The 24,163-nt window shown below is 48.9% G+C and overlaps 1 protein-coding gene across 7 annotated transcripts in view; it reads right to left on the bottom strand.

The window, feature by feature from the left end:
• JAKMIP3 (Janus kinase and microtubule interacting protein 3) overlaps positions 1-24,163 on the bottom strand; it is an 88,267-nt gene that overhangs the window by 26,466 nt on the left and 37,638 nt on the right. For 3 of the 7 annotated variants that reach the window (XM_065672492.1, XM_065672493.1, XM_065672495.1), the window contains exons 5-8: positions 16,159-16,302; positions 11,389-11,597; positions 7,888-8,385; positions 498-617 (exon numbers count right to left, since the gene is read on the bottom strand). In XM_065672492.1, the coding sequence (XP_065528564.1) occupies positions 498-617; positions 7,888-8,385; positions 11,389-11,523 (753 nt within the window). In that variant the 5' untranslated portion in view covers positions 11,524-11,597; positions 16,159-16,302. Of the gene's footprint in view, positions 1-497; positions 618-2,134; positions 2,351-7,887; positions 8,386-9,068; positions 9,142-11,388; positions 11,598-16,158; positions 16,303-24,163 lie in introns of those variants that run through there. The other 4 variants (XM_065672497.1, XM_065672490.1, XM_065672494.1 and 1 more) reach the window with 3 other exon arrangements.

The raw sequence follows: 24,163 nt of genomic DNA, 5'->3' as shown, positions 1-24,163 counted from the left end.
CAACCCCAAACCATTCTGTGATTCTATCAGTGTGGTGTGGCACAGCACCAAATAATAGAATCTTAGAGTCATAGAATCATGGAATGGTCTGGGTCGGAAAGGACCTTAAGATCATCCAGTCCAACCCCCTGTCACAGGCAGGGACCCTAAACCATGTCACCCAAGGCTCTACACAACACGGCCTTGAACACTTCCAGAGATGGAGCATTTATCACTTCTTTGGGCAACCTGTGCAAGTGCCTCACCACCTTCACAGTAAAGAACTTCTGCCTCAGATCTAACCTGAACTGCCCCTGTTTCAGTCTGAACCCATCACCCCTCGCCCTATCGCTACAGTCCCTGACAAAGAGTCCCTCTCCAGCATCCAAACAGAGCACGGAGAGGAAGCAGCTGCTCCTGCAGTGATTTCCAAAGAGCCCAGCAGAAAATATCCTCGTGTTCTGTGGGCCAGGCACAGCCACAGCAGCACATTCACGAGCAGCCAGCGCTGCACTCACCAGCTCGTTCCTCTCCTCTGAGAGCAGTGCGTTCCGGTCCTCCAGCTTCCTGATGATGGCACTCAGCTCCGCGATTTTCAGTTGGAATCGCCGGGCATCCTTTTCATCCAACTGCTGTTCCTAAAACAAAGATCAACTGCAAATAACTGCTCATAAGCGCACACGCAAAGCCAATGTTTTTCAAAGCTCACACTTTATCTTGTCCCAAATCCAAACATTCCAAAACATTGCAGGGCAGAGTGTAACCTGAGTAACCTAACTGGCCCCTGAGAGCTGCAGGATGAGACCAATGGAAAGGTGGGAATAATGGAACAAAGTATGCAAATGCAGAAGTATGTATATGCAAATACAATGTCATAAATGGTAAATATGGAAAGAGAAAAGAAAACATCCAATATGAGGCAGTGTTTCCAATGCATGCCACTGTTGAACTTAGAGCTTCAGACTCATCACCCACTCAGAGGACCTTTTGTAAGAAAAAGGTATTAAAAATGATGGGGTACAAGCGGGGAAAATCCAGGCAATTCTACCATTGCACAGGCTCTTCATCCATAAAGCTGTGGCCTTATGGGGCTCTAAAGGGTCACTCATAAAGCCACTTTATCTGAGTGAAAATGCTTACATCAAATTCTAAATGAGTAGGAATATAGGTAGATGTGTTCTCGTTCAGAATCAGAGAGGTTACATCTATTCTGGAGAGGAACAGACCTTCCCCTTCTCTAGGGCTTGTTCTCATGTTTGGCAGAAGTGGAGTTCAAATTGAAAGAAGCAAATTAGTGTCCACAGCGGTGGTGGCTCTTTTGGGAGGTCTTGGTTCCTCATTCAACAGGTGCAGGAGAGGCTTGAGACAAAGAATAAACCAGGTTGGTTTGCTCCTGTCTGTGTCTTTATGCTTCTACTGAGAGAAACTACGGCTGTCGCAAAAGAAATCTTGATGAGAACCAGCAATGAAGGAAATCTGCACATGTCAGGTGTATGAGGTCAGCCAACCGGTTGGGGGCATGTGAGCAAAGTAAGGCAGAAGCAGGAAGGTGCTGTAGTTACGTTAAACAAGCCATTGTGAAAGGGTGGCTAAAAATTCATGTTCGGATATTTTGTTGTAGAAGAGAATTAGGAGAGGACAGGTTAATGGGTGTTGCATTCCCTTGCTGGTGACAGCAAGAGCACTTTGTTGCATGGAACCCTGAGCTAGAGGCTCTTGTGCACCAATTGCCTTCCCCCAGTTCCCCTTGTCAACTGGCCTTGTACATCTGCTCTCAAACTCCTTGTTAGCAGCTCCGGAAGCTAGCACACATACATCACTTGTTAGAAATGCATTTGCATCATTTGTTAGCAAAGTTGTGTCAAACTGTGGGGTTCAGGCAGGTGGCAGCAGTATGGTACAGCGAGGAAGAGAGAACAGAACGATTCCCCCTGCTAACAAAACCAAACCAACCGGAAAACACAACGACAGACAAGCAAAAGCTCTCCCATAACAAGGTTTCGTTTCAGATCTTGACCGCCGGGTGCCCCGGGGTCTCCCTGCACAGCTATGGGAAAGCTGTTGCTAGAGATGCGCTCATCAAGATTGTCACTTTGTGCCCTTTTGTCGCTGCGTCTGCTCGCTCGTGTAGGTGAAACCACGTGAAAGTGCTTACGGGGCTTCCCGAATGGTCTGAAGCGTCTCCTGCACCACTTGGATAAGGAAGTTCCCGCTTGGGGCTGCTCAGATGCCGATCAGCCTCTTTGATCTGGGAAAGTTGTTCATCTAAAGCCTCCTTTTGGAGCTGCAGTCTCTGAGCATGCCCGGCTTGCACCCCTAACTCTCTCTCCAGCACGTAGACTGCTCTGTCTTTAAACTTAATCTCCTCCATCTACAAGGAGAACAGAACACAATCACACGAGGCAGCGGCTGACAACAACACAGCATCTGACGACCCCGAGCGCGGCCAGACAGGAGGTGCCCAGTGCCAACAGCCCTCCACATGGAAAATACAACAGCATCGCTTGCAAATAGCATGTATGAGATGAATCACTTCAACAACTCCGGAATATTGCTCTTCTCCTGGGGGCTACCCAGGAGAAAGTCTCTTCTCAGCAGGAATAGTTCATTAACATGACTGGGAGGTAACCCATGCCCTTAGTAGCATTTCAGAGTATCTTTAAAGAAATTAAGCCACAATATTGATATCATGATTTGGAGCAGTTCACTCAGACATTTTAACCATTTTGCAGCATTTTGTTCAGACACCACCTTTTGAAACTTTGGAATAATAATTTTGAATGAAAAACGTCAAAACCTGAACATCCTTTTCATTTTAAACATAGAGACAGAATGGCAGTTCTTTAATTCTTCTCCCCAAAGTCCCCCATGTGAGCAATTTGCTCCATTGTCCCCTTCCCAGGACAGGCTTTGCTCATGCATGATACACATTATACAAAGCCATTAAGTGCTTAAATTACACAGGTCCAGCTGTCCCCAGTGCTCCTCTGCCCTCTTTGCCTGCTGCTCTTGCTGGCTCACTGCCCTGGGATGGGGCATGCGGCACTGGCCAGTGCTCCAGGAACATTTCCAAGGGAGAGCACACTTGGATGTTTCCGGATGCTACTGCGGGGTTAAAGTTCCCATCTCCATGGAGCCCATCCCAGTTCACCAGCCTGGAGCATAGTGCTGCCATTGGCACCGGAGCCTTGGGGTCAGGCTGAACAGTCAGTGCCCTGCCCAGTAATGGAAAATCACCCAGCACAGCCCCACATCTTCTGTGCCAGTGCTGGTACACGGCACTGCGACAGAACCCCAGGCTCTTCCCTCTGGAGTGCACATGTATACATTATACATGACCAGAAAGTATTAATTACACCGTGCTGGCAGATAATGATCCTAAGGAAGAAAGAAGTCATTCACAGCCTCTAAAATGTCTGTTGATCTGGTTTCAGACACCATAAATACATAAGATTTTTGCCATAGGTTTTTGAGACTTTACATGTTTCACTGAAATGAGCAGTTTTAAAACGTGGCCTGCTTGAGGTAAGGACCTTTGGCCTTGTGAGAGCCGTTTGGTACTTTTCTTTGCTAGCTTTGCCCGCAAACCTGGAAAAAATGACACTGTGCATGAAGAGACCTCTCAAAGTTTTGTGTTCCAATGCTGCACAAACACCCAGGGGAGAAGCAAGCGGTGGTGGTTTACACACTCCCAGCAAGGGTATTGCCAAAGTACTTCCATGGCGTGTGTTTGGACAGAGGGGGTGACTGCAGTGCACAACTATGGGATCAATTCCACGGAGAGGATGCAGTGGGTCGGGACATGATATCCCTCCATGGCACAGCAGGGAGGCTGCTGGTGCAGAGGGGTGGCCCCATCACCCTGCTCCAGCCACGGGTGAGTGTCGTGCTGCTCCCAGGGTCCTGCCTTCTGGCAGCTGCAGGAAGGGAGAACTGAGCTACAAGCCCAGAGAGATCCCACATGGTCCCAGGGGGCAAAGCCAGCCTCTGTCAGAAGACACCAAGGGACAACTCGCCAGCACCTGCATGGAGACTGTTAAGCAAAATACAGATTCCTTTAGTAAGACAGAGCAAATCAAATGTACTTTGGGTGCCATCTAAAGGTGCTTTCAACAATTTCCATCAAGGCAACGGTCTACTAGCTTTGAATGAAACAGAAATGCCTCCTGAGGTGTTTCTGCTAAATATCGGATCAGGCAGAAATCTAAAGGGATGCATAGATGAAAAGTTAACACATCATCAAATGGTTATTTGTTCAGAGTAAGCAGAATATTGGGTAGTTGATCCCTATTCACATGAAAACAAAGATGTGTTACAACATAGGCAATGCTTTAAATGAGGAGGAAAAAAGAAACTGGAGAAAACACAAAACATTTCACAGCAATTCGTTTCCCAGGAAAATCCTAAACATAATCTTCATAAACAACAACGGCAACAACAATTTTCCTTCATAAGATTAAATTCACATTCATCAAATATGCAAAACAGCGATGGCAGCAGCCGATTATCCAGCAGAAATACTGTAGAAGGAGCAAAACGGAAGGAAGCATTTCACTGGCAAACATGATTCAGCACATTTCCTCCTTGCCTTAATAACAGTAGGAAAACAAAAGGCCAAGGAACAACTTGCCACTCGCAGGAGGAGGTGATGGTCCATGGTCACATCCCACCAGGCTGTGGCACAGCCCGGTCTCATCCTGCAGGACCGGTGGCATGGGACAAGTGGGATTCCTCCTGGCACACCAGTGCCCACTGGTCCACACACACACTGCTGGGAATGGGGTGTCCATGCAGGAGCATCACCCACTGCTAAGGGTGCCCTCACCTAACTTCTGCCTAAGAGCTCAGCTCAGTCTCCCCTCGGGCAGGTTCAAGCCATTCCCCTTGGCCTGTCCCTACAGGCCCTTGTCCCAAGCCCCTCTCCAGGTTCCCTGCAGCCCCTTTAGGCACTGGAGCTGCTCTCAGGTCTCCCCTTCAGGAGCCTTCTCTTCTCCAAGCTGAAAGGACTGGCATGGATTGACAGGGCTCGGGCCCTTGCTACCATCTGCAAACCTCCACATTCCACTGACATCACTGCTGCAACGCTGAGGGAGCTGCAGTGCTCAGCTGTTACGTGTAGGAATGCCAAGTGGGGCAGGTGAAATCATGATTTGCTGCCCCAGTCCAGCTATAAAGAACCCCCAAATTCCCTTTGCCACATGACTAAAGGCTTTTGCTTCTGAAAACTGTCTCCTTTCTGAGTGTGAGCTGTGCATATCATTGCAAAGCCAGACATGACTGAGTACAACTTGTCCTGCTCTGTTCTGACCGAACAAATAAGGCAGAATTTTCGTAAGTGTGAAGTTAGAATTTGCTCAAAGGTTACTTCGCCCTCGATTACAATGACTACCAATGCACGGTACATGAATCAGAGCTTTTAAACTACCAATGGGAATCCATTAATCGTTCAAGGCTGGATGGGTGCCATGGCTGTTACCCAGAGGTACAATCCCCACTGCTCTGTGGGCTGCAGAGACCTGCCCATGTTGGGCTGCTCTGTGTCTCTATGTCACTGCAGCCCCAGGGAGGCTCAGGGACCTCAGCTACTGACGGCTCCTGCCGTATGCAAGTAAACAAGCCCTGGTTTTCAGTCATGGTGTGTTTGAGAACAGCCTCATAGTCAGAGGGAGCAGGGCTTTTAGGAGATGAGGTGGCACCAGCCTTTCTCCCATAACACCCTCAAGGTACAGGAGCCAACAGCTCCCATTGAAATCAATTATGGTCAAGTCAATGGAGTTGAGAGTACTTGAAGTCATTCAGGAAGCACTCAGGGCTTGGTAAAATGATGTAATTTAATTACTACAGTTGGATAATCGGGATCTTTCAAGCAGGAATTAAAAAGTTTTATTTTTAAAGGCAATTTAGAAAGCACAATGTCAACCCACTTCCTTCTAACTAAGAACACATTTGTTTTAGAGCTTCTCCATTAGAGGCCATTAGCATGGACTTCCCATGGAACACAGCAAGTTTATTTAGGATGTACATTAGCCGTCCCTTCACACTAAGGTATTAAATCAATGCTGCTGGAAATGTCTGTTTAGAGTAGGAGGTACTTACCCTGCAGGATGCTGCTGCAGTATCAATAGATCAGTTGGTTACAAATTATTTTAATACCCTCTTGATAAAAATAAAATAATCTATAAGAGGAAAAAATCTTTTAACCCAAAGTCTGAGAGAATGGACGGCTAAATGAGGGTACGTAGCACCCCATGGCCTAACGGAGCTGTGCAGTCACTGCGTTTCATTGTCACCATGAAATGGTTCATGTTGGAAGGGACCTTACAGCTCCTCCAGTTCCAGCCCCTGCCACGGGCAGGGACCCCTTCCACTGGAGCAGCTTGCTCCAAGCCCCTGTGTCCAACCTGGCCTTGAGCACTGCCAGGGATGGGGCAGCCACAGCTTCTCTGGGCACCCTGTGCCAGTGCCTCAGCACCCTCACAGGGAAGAGCTTCTGCCTAAGAGCTCAGCTCAGTCTCCCCTCGGGCAGGTTCAAGCCATTCCCCTTGGCCTGTCCCTACAGGCCCTTGTCCCAAGCCCCTCTCCAGGTTCCCTGCAGCCCCTTTAGGCACTGGAGCTGCTCTCAGGTCTCCCCTTCAGGAGCCTTCTCTTCTCCAGGCTGCCCCAGCCCAGCTCTCTCAGCCTGGCTCCAGAGCAGAGCTGCTCCAGCCCTCGCAGCAGCTCCGTGGCCTCCTCTGGACTCTCTGGAGCAGGTTCCTGCTGACACAGAGGACACTACACCACCCCCGTCGTAGGAGGCTCTGAATGGATTTGGATCATAGCCAAGGGATAACGACGTCGAAGAGACGTGGCTGATTTTATACTGAACACTGAACACTATAAAAGTCGTGGCAAACACAAGAAGACGGTGACATCAAATAAATACTGAGAAGAGACCCAAAACATGCAACGCAAGAACATGGGTGATCCATTTGTTCCCATGTCCTTAGGAAAGGCAGCAACAGTGAAGGGACATGGTCCTGCACATCAGCTGTGTACTCACAAGACTGGGAGTCTGGGATGGCAGTGAAGAAGAAATCATCCCAAAGCCCAGGAAGCGTTGGCGGCCTGCCAGGCTCTCATGCAAAGCCTTCCCTCTTGAGGGAGCTCCCCCTTGTCCATAGAAGCAGCTCCCTTTTCCAAGCACCATGATCCACTTTAACCTCTCCAACCAGGCTCCAAAGGCATTGGAGGAATACTCCGAAGCCACAAGCACGTACCTATTATTGCCTTTGAGTCTCAGCCTGTTGCACCTGAGACTCCAGGGGTTCAATTGGGTGATTGAAGGCTGCCCAGCACAAAGACCCCCTGAGGATCGGATGAGCAGTGGTGGGTGAGGAGCACCAGCTCCAGGGGAAAGCCACCAAGGTGGGTCACAGAGAGGAACCCCTTCCTGCACGCCTTGCCGAGTGAAGGGGGTCATTAACTACAGGGTATAGGACACACTATGAGATGCAGAAGAAAAGGCATTTGGGGTTTGTGTAAAGCTCATTATGGGATGTTTAGGGGAACTAGCAAGGGCAAGGAAAAGGAGGGATCAAGGGGAATCAGCAAGGAGCAAATAGTGGGGAAACAGAGGCATAGGCCCCTAAATGTAACTGTTTTGTAGACTTCCCCTAACCGAAGGCCTCTTCCTAACCACTGAAATACGAACATTAACAGGCACTTGCATGGCTGAAAAAGTGCCTTAGAAAACATCCTGATAGTTTTCAAAGAACAGTTTGACATCTCTATTAGTGAATGCAAACCAGATGTAAAGCAAGCTCCAGAGTCTGAACGCCCATCACCCAGTCATCTGTACCAGCACTCAACCTTCATTTACTATCCATACCATAACAGCGGGACACACAGAGATGCAGATACCACACGTACCAGCCGCCGGATTTCTCTCTCACACTCCCTCTTGATTCTGCTGATCTCCTCTTGGTGCAGGTGATACACGCTCCTGATCTCCGCTGCTTTAATCTTGTCAGCCTGGATGACCATGGTCAAAGCCTCTTCCACTTGTTTCTTGGCCCCCTTCAGCTCTGAAATTTCCTGCTGCATTTTTATTTTCTCAACTTCGAAGCCCTTCTTGGCCTCCTCCTTGGCCTCGGACAGCAGCACCGTCTTCACCTTGTCGGGAGCCCCGTCGCGCACAGCGTTGAGGAGCGTCTGCAGCCTCTGGATTTCATTGTCTTTGATTTTTATCACTCTCAGCAGTTCAGCCTCGTGCTGTCTCAGAAGCGTTTCTCGAACAGCTTGGAGCTCCTTCATTTTATCTTCATGAAGCTTGACTTTGAGCTCCGTTACCACCACTGTACTTTTGTGCTGCTCGTGCTCTTTGATCTGCTTCACTTCCTGGTTTTTCTCCCTTTCCAACTTGCTGACCTAGAAGGAAAAATCAAAACATGGTTACCACAAATCACGGCGTTATTTGAAAGTGGCACAGATCACTTTACCATGTTAGACCTCAGTGTTGCAGGTCTGTGCCTTAGAGTGAAGGCTCAACCCAGTGGGTCAGTATCACCACAAGCTGCCCGACACATCTAGCATTTTGTTCATCCTTTACGATCCAATACTTCATTACATAGCAAAGACCCCTTTTCTAAGGAGGTTTCAGGTTGAACTCTGAGCTCTGCCGCAGGGCCTTCATGCTGTAGACTTAGAAAAGAGCAATTTCCTCTCTTGATGCGTTTTGCGTGAAGCAAATACATGCTCCAAACCCTGTAAAGCATCTTCACAGGGAAAAGGTTTCTGACAGTCAATGGCAAACACTCTCAGTAACTGCTGCGGCTCTCAGTGACCTCAAGGTTTGGTGGGTACCTTGTGAGGATCTTCAGTAACACAGTCACCAATGCGGGCAGAAGGTCTCAGGGTTGAAGAAGTGATTCTACACCTCCCACACGTGTGTTTGCCATGGCATGGACAAGGCTGAAGACTTGACCCTCTCTTTTGGGCAGGGGTGTTCTGGGCAGGGAGTGCGTGCCTGTTTGCTGTCTTTTCTGCCCTATAACATCTATCAAACAGCCTGTGCACACAAATGCTAGAATTAAGAAGGGGCTGTTTCTTACATTGCATTTCACCACTGAAGTGTTTATTTGGAATACATATTCCAGCCAATGCTGTTCAGTAAAGGTGCTTTTTTCTTCCTCAGTTGACACAATTAGGTTTCCTTGCTAAGAATATGCCTATGCTTGCCTCACAAACAGAGCGCTGAAGAACCAAACTGTGTGGGGGACAGAAAACCGTGGCATTATGGAGAACTTCAATATTCTTTCTAAGGAAAAAGAAATTTGTGAAAATCAGGAAAAAATGAGAAAAAGTGCTGACAAATTTGCAGAAAAGACCTTGCCTTCGCTGGGAAGCAGCATAAGCAGAAATATTTGCGTGTTTAGAAAAAGAGAAGCAAAAATGTGTCATTATCACATTGCAAATTATTGATTTGAGGATGACAGTCAAGGCACCAATGCTGATTTTAGCATCTCCGTTAAACCACAACATAAAAACATCCCTTGCAATCTTATCGACAAGTTAATTTGCTCAATTCCATGCCCTAAAACCCCTGACTTAACACAATGTAAATAAGTATCATCAATCTATGCAAGAAGCACAAGCCTGGGTGAATCGACCACGCGGATCAGACACGACAGGAAGCGTCTGCTCAGGAAGCAGGCTAACACATGTGTGATAGATGCTAGAAGCAGAGGTGTGTGCAAGATAATACACATCTAGGAATTGGCCAGTATCTTCTGGGTAAGTCCGAGTCTTCACTTTCTTCTTCAGCTGGGTATCTGCAGGAGCTCTCACAGCACATCCCAAAAGAATCCACGAGGAATAAGATTTTAAGCTGTTATTTCAGCATGCCCAAGCACATGGATCCAAACTGCACTGTGAGCACACACGTTACGCATGGCACGGAAAGCTCTGTGAATCCACAACCTGCACTTCACCAAATGCTTTTTAAGCAATGAATTATTCAGTACGAATAACCACCTACCTGACCACAGAAGAGCCAAATGGCGTTTGAATTGAAAGCCACACCATAAACTGCAAAGAAGCCATGATAAGAAGTGGCAGGGGAGGGCAGAGAAGGAAAACAGGGTCCTCAGGCTTAAAACTGAAAATGCTGCTTCGCAACAGAAGGCTTAATAGATGTCCTATTTTGTTATTTTGTGTGTGTGTGTGTATATATAGACACACATAATAAGCTTCCTTAAAAACTGGAATCACATTCTACACTGCCTAACAATGATGCAAATAGATGGAAAAATGCAGAGATAATGCATGTTGCTATTAACATCCTGGACCACAAAAACCCCGAAGCTGATCAAAACTGATTGAGGCGATGAGGGAAAGGCAAACAAAGTTTCCATGCCCTCATTGGAAGGGGCTGAAAGCTCTCGAGGCTGAGGCTCGAGCAGCACCAGCCTCCATTCGCAAAGCTCCAGGTGAAGCGGTGGCTCCTGGAACGCTGGTGGTGGGAGCAGGAGGCAGAGCTGGGGCCTGTGGCCGTACATCTGGAAGTTGTCAGCAGCCCGTTTGAAGGATTTTGAGCATAAAATCCAATTGAAATCAGTGTGAATGTGGGGAAGAACCAGCAAAGAGAATTTGTGAACACCACAAATTGTGCTCAAACCCCCCCTGGAGCCACCCTCAGGAATGGGCAAATATTTACTAGAGGAAGCTGGAGCGAGGGGAGCGAAGGAGGAGGACAGCTTTCAGGCACCGTGTGAGCCCGCCGTCTGCTCCGAGCAGATGTTTGCGTTTCCAGACCTTTTGCTGGCATTTAGCTGTGTGATATTTCAACTTCGTTTCTCCCTGGATGGTGGGAGGAAGCACAGAGTCTGTCCTGCTCATCCTCACCGCTGGCCTCTCCCACCGCCAGCCGTGTCACTGCATCACCCACACTTTCAGCGCTCCTTGGTACCATTGGAGGCACGGCTTGAACCTGCCCGAGGGGAGACTGAGCTGAGCTCTTAGGCAGAAGCTCTTCCCTGGGAGGGTGCTGAGGCGCTGGCACAGGGTGCCCAGAGAAGCTGTGGCTGCCCCATCCCTGGCAGTGCTCAAGGCCAGGTTGGACACAGGGGCTTGGAGCAAGCTGCTCCAGTGGAAGGGGTCCCTGCCCGTGGCAGGGGTTGGAGCTGGATGGGCTTTGAGGTCCCTTCAACCCAGTCTATGATTCTACAACAGACATGTTCTGTATACAAGCAGAACAGTTTAAACATCTCCAGCACAGGGGCTGCCCCTTGTGTGTCCTGCAGAGCCTGGGTCACGGTGCTGCCCTCAGGGCTCTTGTTGAAGCCGTGTACAGTCAGCTGGGAGTGAGGCAAACAGCGGTCAGCGCTCAGGACCACGGCTGTGCTTTAGAGGAAGGAAAGGAAGGATGCACACCTTACTCTTTTCCTGCTGGAGCTCTATCTGGATGTCGGTGAGCTTGGCCCTGAGCTCCTCATTGGCAGCCTGCAGTGCGGCCAGGGCGTCCGGCTTCTCCCCCCGGGCTCGGCCGCTGGGGCCCTTCTTGGACATGGTGATGCCGCACGGCCCAGCGCTCGCTCCGGGCTTTCGGCCTCACCTCCGGCCCTCTACATTTTCTTCCTTGCCTGGAAGGAGGGAGATGACACAGCCACTGTGAGCACTGGGGTGGGCAGAGGGAGCAGCACCCACCCAGCACACCATGGGACACAAGGCAGCTGCAGAAAGCAGGAGGTACCCGGCAGCCAGATCAAGCAGCTGTCCCCTGGGTTCAGCAAGAGCTAGACCCACTCAGGGGGACGTCATTTGTTATTACACCTCTACAGAGCAAAGCATTCAGATCACAAAGTACAAACGTTTTAATCCCCTCATTCGCACTGGAGTTCCCAGGGCGCAGAGGAGGTGGATGCTGGGGAAGGATGTCCAAGCACCGTCCCCTGGAACCACCATGGCTTGGAGACAGCAACAACTCAAACTGTTCTGAGGATGGGCAGAACACTTCCACGTGCTTTAAAACGAGAGCCTTAAGAAAAACAGTGTTTGGTTTCTTACAGATACTCCTCAGCTATTCATGATGTCAGTAATAAAAGTAACGACAAAGAAGCTACAGCAGGAGCAGGGACTGCCCAACAGCGAGAGGAGCTTTCCACACAGGATGTGAGGAGCATCATCAAACCAGCGCTTCAAATCCATGCAGGTTTATCCAAGCCTAGTAACAATGTCAAACCTAAGCAAACAAAACTGAGACAACCCATTCTGTTAAACAGTGGAAAACCAGGCAAAAGCGGGCCCGTCTTCACGGAGTTCATACAGTAAGATAGCTTGCACTCTATGCTTCCCATTAATCCCAACACATTCATAAACACCACAACAGACACAATTTATAGCGACAACTTCAGACTTGTCAGCAGAACATCGAATAGGAAATACAGCGCTAAAAGCCACGCGCATTTATTTTTGTTCCAGAATTCCCCAACAGAGGCTTTGCCCACAGATCACTTGGCTGTGCCAAGTTTATACGTCGTATTGTCAATGAAACCCAAAGGCCCTTTCTAATCAATACCGTTGAGAGGAAAAGGAGAGTGTGAGTTATTGAAAACTCATTTCCTTGCAAAAAAGACACTCGAGCTTAATGCAGCTGTCAGGCAAGGGGAGCCTCAGAGCAAGACAAAACCCACTCCAAAGAGGTTGCAATCTGAGACAAAGATGGACGAAAGCAGGGAGAAAGACACTTTCTAATCTCTCAAGGCCATCCTTATGCCACATCCAGCCCCTGGTTCAGGAAAGTCTCTGTGAGTTCTATGTAAAAATAAAAAATTAACTTATTTGTCAAGTCAAATTAAAGCCCTGGGACCTGAGAGCTGTCTGCACAGAGGTGAATGTGACTGACAGTACCACCGGGTGTCCCTGCTGCATCTGGGCTGCTCCTTACATTGATGCAGACAGACAGGCCCTCAGCATCCTGCGCATGAGTGCTCTGTGTGGAGCACACCAGCGCAGGTCACTGAGAGCCCTTCCTCTGAGCAGTACTTGACTCAGTGCTTGTAGTGCGAGCAGCTTCAACTTCATAGAAACCTGAGGACAGCGAGAAAGCCTGGGCTGTGCCTGGAGGCTTTGTTTAGCTCTGGAGCAGTGGAACAGCAGCGCTGTCTGCTCAGCTCCCAGAATGGGGGGGGTCTCCAGTGTTGCAAAGAATCAAAGAATCCCTGGTTTGTGTTGGAAGGGCCCTTAAGGCTCATCCAGTTCCAGCCCCTGCCACGGGCAGGGACCCCTTCCACTGGAGCAGCTTGCTCCAAGCCCCTGTGTCCAACCTGGCCTTGAGCACTGCCAGGGATGGGGCAGCCACAGCTGCTCTGGGCACCCTGTGCCAGCGCCTCAGCACCCTCACAGGGAAGAGCTTCTGCCTAAGAGCTCAGCTCAGTCTCCCCTCGGGCAGGTTCAAGCCATTCCCCTTGGCCTGTCCCTACAGGCCCTTGTCCCAAGCCCCTCTCCAGGTTTCCTGCAGCCCCTTCAGGCACTGGAGCTGCTCTCAGGTCTCCCCTTCAGGAGCCTTCTCTTGTCCAGGCTGCCCCAGCCCAGCTCTCTCAGCCTGGCTCCAGAGCAGAGCTGCTCCAGCCCTCGCAGCAGCTCCATGGCCTCCTTCCTCATTTCTTTCACACTTTGTGTTCTTTTGGCAGGATCTTCTCTCACAACCACACAGCTCTGCCGAAGCGCTCTGGAAGGACAATCCCCGCACTGCTGTCCAAGCTCCTTGATAATTACCCCGTGCAAGTTTTCAGTCTGAGGAAACAGACTGCGGCTGGGACTTAGCCCAGTTCACTCCTATTCGAAAGGTCACCAGCAAAGAAGCCTTCCCCTGCTCCTGGCACAGCTGACTCACTGCACAAGTTTAGTCATCTACCTGGACTTGTGCAAAGCGTTTGACACTGTCCCACACGACATCCTTCTCTCTAAATTGGAGAGACATCAATTTGATGGATGGACCACTCGGTGGATAAAGAACTGGCTGGACGGCCGCACACAAAGAGTTGTGGTCAATGGCTCGATGTCCGGCTGGAGACCGGTACCGAGTGGTGTCCCTCAGGGATCGGTGTTGGGACCGGTCTTGTTCAACATCTTCGTCGCTGACATGGACAGTGGGATTGAGTGCGCCCTCAGCAAGTTTGCCGATGACACCAAGCTGTGTGGTCCGGTTGATACGCTGGAGGGAAGGGATGCCATCCAGAGGGACCTTGACACGCTCGTGAGGTGGGCTGATGCCAACCTTATGGAGTTCAACCATGACAAGTGCAGGGTCCTACACCTGGGTCGGATCAATCCCAGGCACAGCTACAGACTGGGCAAAGAAGAGATTCAGAGCAGCCCTGCAGAGAAGGACTTGGGGGTGCTGGTCGATGAGAAAATGAACATGAGCCGGCTGCAGTGTGCGCTCGCAGCCCAGAAACCAACCGCATCCTGGGCTGTATCAAAAGGAGCGTGACCAGCAGGGCGAAGGAGGTGACCTGGGTTCAGCAGTAGCAGTCATTTTTCTCCTTCTTAGTAGCTAGTGCAGGGCTATGTTTTCATTTTTTGGCCTGGGAACAGCGCTGATAACGCCCATGTTTTCAGTTGCTGCTCAAATGTTTGGTCTGGCCAAGGACTTTGTGAGCCTCTTGCTCTGCCAGGGAGGAGGGGAGGCCGGGAGGAAGCAGAGACAGGACACCTGACCCAAACCAAAGAGGTATCCATACCACAGCACGGCATGGCCAGGATGTAACGGGGAGTTACCCCGGAAGGGAAGGGACTGCAGGGTTGGAGGAAGGATCAGTCGGTGCTTGGCTGGGGGGAGTGGGGCGAGTTATTGGTCGGCTGGTGTTGAGGTGCTGTATTCTTTCCTCTTGTTATTTCCTTTAGCACTGTTATCATTGGTGGTAGCAGCAGTGATTTGTGTTATACCTTAGTTACTGAACTGTTCTTATCTCAACCCGTGGGAGTTGCATTCTTTTCGATTCTCCTCTCCGTCCCTCCAGAAGCAGGGGGAGGGCATGAAGAGGGGGGAGTGAGTGAACGAGGTTTGTGGTTGGGTTTAAACCACGACAGGAGGTGATCCTGCCCCTCTGCTCTGCTCTTGTGAGACCTCACCTGGAGCATTGTGTGCAGTTCCAGTGTCCTTAACATAAAAAGGACATGGAACTGCTGGAACAAGTCCAGAGGAGGCCACGAGGATGATCAGGGACTGGAGCACCTCCCGTATGAAGACAGGCTGAGGAAGTTGGGGCTGTTCAGCCTGGAGAAGAGAAGGCTGCGTGGGGACCTCAGAGCAGCCTTCCAGTACCTGAAGGGAGCCTATAGGGATGCTGGGGAGGGACTCTTCATCAGGGACTGCAGTGACAGGACAAGGGGTAACGGGTTAAAACTTAAACAGGGGAAGTTCAGATTGGATCTAAGGAGGAAATTCTTTCCTGTTAGGGTGCTGAGGCACTGGAAGGGGTTGCCCAGGGAGGTTGTGAGTGCTCCATCCCTGGCGGTGTTCAAGGCCAGGTTGGATGAAGCCTTGGGTGGGATGGTTTAGTGTGAGGTGTCCCTGCCCATGGCAGGGGGGTTGGAACTGGATGATCTTGAGGTCCTTTCCAACCCTGACTATTCTGTGATTCTATCTGAATGGGACTGAAGTCCTCACAGAAAGCCCTTGAGGAGCAGGTAACTCCTCACAGGATACGCACACATGGAAGTGCCAAATGGGGAAACACCATCAGCAAAGAGAAGGATCAAAGTCATATTCAGAGAAGTTGACGGTCCTAAAAGCTGCAGTAACAGAGGAGTGTGAAATCCAGTGGTATAAAGGCTCCATCTTTCAACCAGGTTCTCAGACAAGACTTGGGCCAGCTTCTGAGATGAGAACGAGGACAGCGCAGTTTTGTTGTTTCACAGCAGAGAGCACTGGGAATTTTACAAGGTGCAAGTTTATAGGAGAGTATAAAATCTAATGAAAAATGTTTCACTGCAGATCACTGACTTGCTCAAATAAAACTATTCCCTGGACAGATTACATGCTTCTCAGCTCACAAACGTACTGGGGTTCGTTTTGAACTAGCACTACATTGCTAGTTTGAAATAAATCCTTATTTTAAAGAGCTTTTTCAGTTATACTATAAAAATACACCAAAAAAAGCTCAAATTTGTAACATTTCCAAGTTTATTAATACTGACCTTATTATTGTGGATAATGATCTTTCTGGACGTGATGACCTTCAATGCATTGGTTTATTCGTCATGACTCGCAGTCAACACCACCACGGAGCAGCAATATTCCCTGTCCAAGCAGGAGTAAAGAGGCTTAACAGCTCAGGGCAGCTGTGATAAGAAAATGACAATACATAACAATCATAAAATAACAGTAAACAGTAATAGTAAAATAGCAGTAAATGGTAAACTAAAATAACAGTAAATACTAACAGTAAAATATCAATATAACAGTAATAGCAAGACACGTGTGATAACAATAATGGAACAGCCTGATTTGAATTCTAACAGCAAAACTTTACATCCATTGCGGAGAAAAGAACAGAGGGAGGCAGCTGCCTTGGGGGATACATCAATGGGATACGAAGCCAGGAGAGGGCTGAAAGCATCCGAGGCAGGTGGCCGGCGTTTGGGAATAAGCAGACAAAGCTGCTGAGCGAGCGAATAGAGCAGGACAAGCAGTCCCTGCCAGTCTACACTGGGTCACAGGGAGAGTTTGGGACTTGGAGAAAAAAGTAAATGTAAAATTCCTGGTATTAGTTGACCAAACCAAGGTAGTACGGACAGCCTTAATCCTCAGCCTGGTGACTGACTTCGCAGCCTTGAAGTTTCCACAAAAAGAAATGTGTTTGGTTGGGCGAAGATAGAGAATGAATAACATTTTACAGACATTGCCCCAAAACCTATAAACAGGAGTGGATATTCTCTGCATTTAAGGTTCTTGCTTCTTTGTGTAAGACAATGCAATCAGTGATCTACAACGGGGCTCTTAGAAAACCTCTTGCTTTATAGAGCAAAAATGGGGCAGACTGTGGCCACAGGCACTGAATTCTCCCGACTGCAATGAATGGAGCTGTGCACGTTACAGTTAGTTACTTAAATGATGTGCTCTGCTGAGAGATGCAGAGGGCAGAGCCAGGTTATTCCAAGAATCGAGGAGCTGAGCAGCAGCACAAGACAGGCTTTTCACTGCTTACATATGAATGCCAGACAAAGTAATTCGAACCAGATGGGGATTTGTGAGCATAACCTCAACCAGAAGGATTATTTTTGACAAATGGCTACAAGAATTGTTGCTTCTTTGCTATAGAAATTAAAACTAAGGGGCTGATACAAGTGAACCAAAAGGCAAAAGTGTTATCAGAAGTGCACAAGGAGAAGTGCAGGCCCAGAGCTGCTTTCCTGGGAGGGAGTGGATGGGAACAGTGTGGAGCAATCACATCCCTGGACACACACTGGAGAGCAGGGAATTCTCAGGCTGCTGCTTGGATTGCAGGGAAAACCCTAAATCAATGGTCTTATTCTCAAGAACTGGTGACAGACACAGAGACCCCTCCTGCACTCAGTGTCCTGCACACCACAACGGGATTTACCCAGTTTGGGGTCATTGCTCCATTTGTTATACACTTGGGTTGTTGTTCCCAGGGATAACAATGGGGAATGAGGCTGGGCAGAGTTAGGCAGCTCCCCAGTGACAGCCACAAGCTTCTGTGCATGGCGTGGGACAAGCAGCATTGTTGGGAACCATGAAAGCAGTCACTTGTACTCATGAAAGGGACGGTGGTGGCTGCTGGTGTGCACCTGCACATGGAAACCCCCCTGGGCACAGGGGGACAGATGTCAGCCTGAAAGTGAGGCACCCAGGGAATCCACCTCCTACAAAGCAGGCACCCTGCTGCTGTAGCATTACCTTTTTTGTCCCTTTTTCCCGATGAGTTATGTAGAAGGGGCATCTCTAAACCACCTCACCCTAATAGAGAGCATTGTTGAATCTGGGAGAATATATTATAGAATCATAGAATCATAGAATAGTTCGGGATGGAAAGGACCTCAAGATCATCCAGTTCCAACCCCCTGCCACGGGCAGGGACACCTCACACTAAACCATCCCACACAAGGCTTCATCCAACCTGGCCTTGAACACTGCCAGGGATGGAGCACTCACAACCTCCCTGGGCAACCCATTCCAGTGCCTCAGCACCCTCACAGGAAAGAATTTCCTCCTTAGATCCAATCTAAACTCCCCCTGTTTCAGTTTGAACCCGTTACCCCTTGTCCTGTCACTACAGTCCCTGATGAAGAGTCCCTCCCCAGCATCCCTATAGGCCCCCTTCAGGTACTGGAAAGTATGTATGTTTGGTATTGAAAACAGCATCTATAATGCAGCATGAGCTGCCTTGAGCAGGGCTCCTCACACTGTGCCTCCTGACTTGCAATCAGCCATCCAGGCTAACCGGGAAATGTGTTTTCTAGGTGACAGCTTCTGACATCAGTGTTTCACTGCACTGAAAAATAAAGGAATAAACCCCTGCCCGGAGTGCCAATAGTTAAAGCAAAGCATCACTTCAGCCAAACACTATTCCTACAAACTCTGACCGCTTCAAATGCACAATACAGCCTTGTGCAAGCTGCTGATTTCTGTTTCAGACCATGATTAGACTGGGACTAATTTGCTAAACCACTTTGGGTTTTTTAATAAACCCAGCTGTGGGTAACTCAACCCAAATTCCAAAGGAGCACATCCATCTGTCCTGACCATGCTTTTGCTGAGAACATTCCAGGTTCAGAACAACACTTCCCATCAAACCCAGGAGAAGCCACCGGTGTAAGCAAAGCCTGGGCACGCAGGACACTCAGGAAGGATGCTAAAGAGTTGTGCTCGGGGCCCTGTTTTTAGTCAAGAGCCACACTCACTGGGAAATGTTGTTGTGTGTGGAGATCCCCACTCTAAACAGAACCCCCCGCACTACCATATGCTAGCACACCCCTCGTGGGCTGCCCATGCTGCAAAGTGAACACACTCCTTCACCAGCAGTTGGCTGGTTTAGAGCAGATCTGTTTCCATAAGGGGAAAAAAACCATCCAGCCAATGTTTCCAGTGAGAAATAGGTTCCTAAACTGCTCTTTGATGAAATAATAGCTGATCTGAGTCAAAGATAGTAACACCCCTCCCCAGCGCGCAGTATCGAGTCTGCAGATGAAGTCTAGTCAAAGTTTTGCTTGGGATTAGATCAATTCCAACAACAGCTTTAACGGGCACATGTCAAATCCTGACTGACCTGAATTTCTCCTCAAACATTAATCCTTAGACGTGGCGAGCTTTAACCCTTTGCTGGGTGGATCATGGTTACAAGCAAAATCCGGCACCCTGTAAGCTATAAGCATGGTGCATGCAGATTCCTGTTGCAGAGGTGACTGGCTGCATCACACACACACATCTACATCCCATCCACTGATATTTCATCATAAGCTTTACACTCTTAGTTGGGTTTTCAAATGCAGAGCACAGCTGGGTGTCAATTATGTGAATAGTCAATGGTTTATAGTGAAAAAGAGGAGAGTAATTGAATTTCATTTCTGCTAGATCTCAACGTGTGCACCTCAAAGCAGGACACCCGTTTAGCTTCCACATCTCTCAATGGCAGAGAGTGAAGTAATTAATCAGAAATAGTGGCTGCTATGCAGGAAGTTAATTTTTCTTCCTTCTCAGACACTCCACAACACTTAAGGTTCAAGAATCCACTGGAGTTATTGCAATAACATTACAGTAGGACACGTATCCGAGTTCTCAGTTAAACCAGAGCAGCTCCAGTGAATAATTCCACTGATTTGAGGATTATTAGTGAGGAATGCACTTCAGACTTAATTCCCTCAGTTAATATTGTGTCATTCCATTATGCTGATGGCAAACAAACTGTTTGGGTAATGCCATCCATTTCCCAAGGAATCCATGCCTGTGTAATTACCCACAATCAGCTGGAACACAGATGGCATCGTATGATCCAAAAGCACTTTATGGAAACATTGAAAGCATGTTATTAACATCCTATAATAAGTGTTTAACGCTACCTTCCCACCCCTTTTCTGCACGAACACGCAACACAGCTGGATTGGGAGAGGAGAAGGCAGCATTTAACTGAACACTGTTATGAAAGATTTTCAGTCGTTGGATTTAATCAATTCATAAATGAGCTTGAAAATAACAGACTCCAGCGTGGCAACGCAGGCACTGCTGGTGACAGTTCAGAATTAACACTCATTTCAGAGTGACTCATCCGCATCAAGCTCAGCTTTAGGGACTGGACAGCGTGGAGAGATGCTCTGGGAGGGGGAACCTGTCTTTGGTCAGGCTGTCCAAAACACCTATTTCCCAGTCGATGTGTGCAATTGGTCTAAAGGGAGGCAAAACTTTACATCATTGTGAGGGGCTGAGGCGCTGGCACAGGGTGCCCAGAGAAGCTGTGGCTGCCCCATCCCTGGCAGTGCTCAAGGCCAGGTTGGACACAGGGGCTTGGAGCAAGCTGCTCCAGTGGAAGGGGTCCCTGCCCATGGCAGGGGTTGGAGCTGGGTGAGCTTTAAGGTCCCTTTCAACACAAACCAGGCTGGGGTTCTGTGATTCAACATCAACAGACAAGAGTTTGAGTGGAAAGTTGATAAATCTCCCAAATGACAACAGTTACAAGTTGCTAGGTGCCACCAAGCTCTAATGAAAAGCTGCTCCTTCAGCACCGCCCCCCCTGCCAAGAGGATCAGATTATGTCAAATCTGACTTTTCATTACTGAATAGCCCAGTTTAAACAACCTTTTCTTGACAGTTGGTGAGACTCCCTTCCCTAATTTCAGCCCATCTCTGCCCACTTGGTCAATAGCAAGCGGGTCCCTTGGTCCATAACTGATTCAGAAAGCAAGCAAAACTACGATCAACCCAACAGACTTGTTGGAGACTTATAGTGGTTATAAATGAATATCTCCAACCCCAGGGTCCAGCTGCAGTACCCACCGACGCTGGCAGCAGGGGGATCAGCACCATTCCTCTCCCACTAACATCTGCTTGAGGAGGCCAGTCCCGGGGCGCTGTATGTCCCAGATCTCATGGAATCAAGTGTGAGCCCTGCAGTGTGATCTCAGGTGGGGAGATGGGCCCTGGGGAAGACCAGGAGAGCTTTAGGTAATTTCCAGTGAAAGGGAGACCTTTTGCGTTGCAGTAACTGAAGAGACAATGTGCCACTGGTCAAGGTCCTGGCAAGAACATTGCTAGAGAAGATAAAGCCAAGAGAGATCAATGTAGAGGTGACAAATGAGTTCAGAAACAGAAGCTGGTCAAATATCACATCAGCAGCACTTCTGACTTAGTGCTCAGTATCGGACATCTGGAGTGGGCAGCACTAGATGAGAACTGGAACAAGGGTGGGAAAACCATAATGAACTAATGGTCATGTCTATGCATTGCACACCATCAGCTGGAGTTATTTTAGGTACAGGGGTCTCTGTCAGATGATAATATCAGCGAATATGGAAGGGAAATAAAAACCAGTTCTGGAGATGATGCTGTGCTCTGGGGGTTATAAACTCTGCCTCAGATCCCCTCCTGAAGGAAGCTGGCAATTCAACATAGCCGAGCTCTGCAGGACCCAGCCAGAGCAGTGCTGGTTCATTACTGGTGACCAGCCATGTACCTGTACAGTCTCTCATGGCAAACTGGGAGACAAGACAACAGTGGGAGATTCTGTCTTCTGAAAGGAAAGAGCTGCAGACACACACATGAGAGGCTGAAGTTAAACCTCGATACAAAAGACAAAAGTAGAGTGTTGCAGTGGTCGGTTCTGGTTAAAAAGCCAAGGGTTTTGTGAGGCAGAGCAGCAGTTCTGAGGTGCAGCAGCACTAACTCAGCAACAGGAGGTCATCCGGTAGACCTGGAGCTTCCCAAGGCAGCTACGCCATCGAATTTACTGAGCATGAAGTTACACAATAGCTGGGGTCCCACCGCGAATGACCTTACACATGGGACAGGCCAGGAGTCACCCCTGAAGCCCCATCCAACCTGGCCTTGCAATGTCTCTGTTAAAATCACCAATGGATACAGTGAGAAAAAGAAACAAGTGAAAACTGCCCTTATTTGTAAATATTGCTCTAATTTGCTCATAAACTTGGCTACGAAGTAACAGAAACCTTCGTTTCCTTTGTCTTTAAACATCAGAATTGCCACTGAATGCACCAACTGGCACCCCAGGGGCACAGCAGCACTGTTAGTACGAACCACCGCACACCTCAGTGTTTGTAGGTGTTCCGAGGCTTCAGGATCCCCGGTAACCAGCACGTGCGTGGTCTCTTCACACCTAATTGACACCGTGAGACCCACGGAGTGAACACACCCAGCTCATTGATTCTGCACGTTGCAAGTTGCACACTGAATAAAACACGTGGTAAGAGAGAACATGGAAATGCTGAGCAAGCAGAAAAGGGTTGGAAAGAAAGGAAAAACTGTTGTTGGCCAACTTCATCGGAGCCAAAAGCTCCAGTACATCCCTAGAAATAATGCATCTCTGCACGGAATGTGCCCCTGCCCATGGCAGGGGTTGGAACTGGATTAGCTTTAAGGTCCCTTCCAACAGAAACCTGTCTATGGTTCTATGAACAGGGATGCTGGAGAAGAGCGATGCAGTTGGGTCCCCGCACAGCCTCACCCACAGCTCACTGACACCAGGCTCTTCCCTTGATTCCACTGGCATAGAAATCAGAGAATCACAGCATCAACCAGGTTGGAAAAGTCCTTCAAGCTCCTTCAGTCCAACCATTCCCCAGCACTGCCCAGGCCACCCCTGCCCCATGGCACTGAGGCCTCGTCTCCACGGGGTGTGAACCCTTGCAGGACCGGTGCCTGCAGCCCTGCCCTGGGCAGCCTGTTCCAATGCCTGAGCACCCTCTGGGGCAGGAATTGTTCCTCAGCTCCATCTGAACCTGCCCTGGGGCAGCCTGAGGGGACACTGCCCTTTTTCAAGGAATCTCTTCCAGCTCCTAGGGGCAGAGGGATGACACTCTTGAGCTGCACATGGGCACAGGTCAGAGGGGCTGTGTCCGCTCATCTCCAGGGCAAGTGCAGCTGGAAGGTTAGGAAAGAACAGAGAAGCAGTCAAGGAGAATGAGCAGAGCAGAGCTGGTTCAGTGCTCTAAAGAAAAGCAGTCTATAAAGTTGGAAGGACCGTATTTAGTCCTGATGATAGTTATTTCAGATGACTGAAAAATACTATCACCTTGACATAATTCTACATGTGGAAGCAAATTCCTATTCAGCCACGGCTGTACCAAACATGAGGGAATTCGCCTTTCTTCAATACTTCACTTTCTTGTGTTTGCTTCTGGTACACAGAGGGCCCATCCTGATCAGCCAAACTGCGCTCAGGACGATGGGCTGTCAGCTCGGAGAGCGGAACTGAGATGTGCTCCTGTAAATCGCAGCCTGAGCACTGAGGTCCGTAGAGAAGGACCCCACCGACACTTGCGCTGTGAAGCAGAGTCCTGCTGCCTGCACTTCCTGCTGTGATTGGTTATTGCAGTTTTGCTTCTAATTTCAGAAATGGTGCTTTCTGCCTTTTATCTCCTCAAGGACATTTCTAATTCTAAATGGCTAGTTTGGCATTTTGCTGACATAACTCGGAACAGATTGACCATCTTTGTGTTCCTCTAAGGAGAAATTAAAGGTTAAACTAAAAATGCATTCCCCATCCCTGGCAGTGCTCAAGGCCAGGTTGGACACAGGGGCTTGGAGCAAGCTGCTCCAGTGGAAGGGGTCCCTGCCCGTGGCAGGGGTTGGAGCTGGAGGAGCTTTAAGGTCCCTTCCAATACAAACCAGGCTGGGATTCTATGATTCTATGAACCAGCACAACATCCTATGATGCACAGGAACTATTGGAATACCCAGTATTTACACAGAAAGGGGAAAACCCCCAGCTTTATCTGGTTAAATACATATACTTGCCACTATAAAGAAAAGATCCATTTTAAAAAAGATTTTAAAGCCAAAGCAGCCCAGCCCCTGAAGATGACTGACTACATCCTAAAGCCAAAATGTGCTCCCAGGTAGTGAAACAGAAATGAGACACCCATGAACCCTGCAGTGACGAAGCTCACGCTTCTCAAAGGAGAGGAACAGCAGCAAGTTTGGAGGCAAATGCTGGAGGCACAGGGGGAAGCA

This window comes from Lathamus discolor, chromosome 3 (assembly GCF_037157495.1).
Source record: "Lathamus discolor isolate bLatDis1 chromosome 3, bLatDis1.hap1, whole genome shotgun sequence".
Classification (NCBI taxonomy): domain Eukaryota; kingdom Metazoa; phylum Chordata; class Aves; order Psittaciformes; family Psittacidae; genus Lathamus; species Lathamus discolor.
Note: the sequence above shows the minus strand (reverse complement) of the source record. Positions and strands in the feature narration are given on the sequence as shown.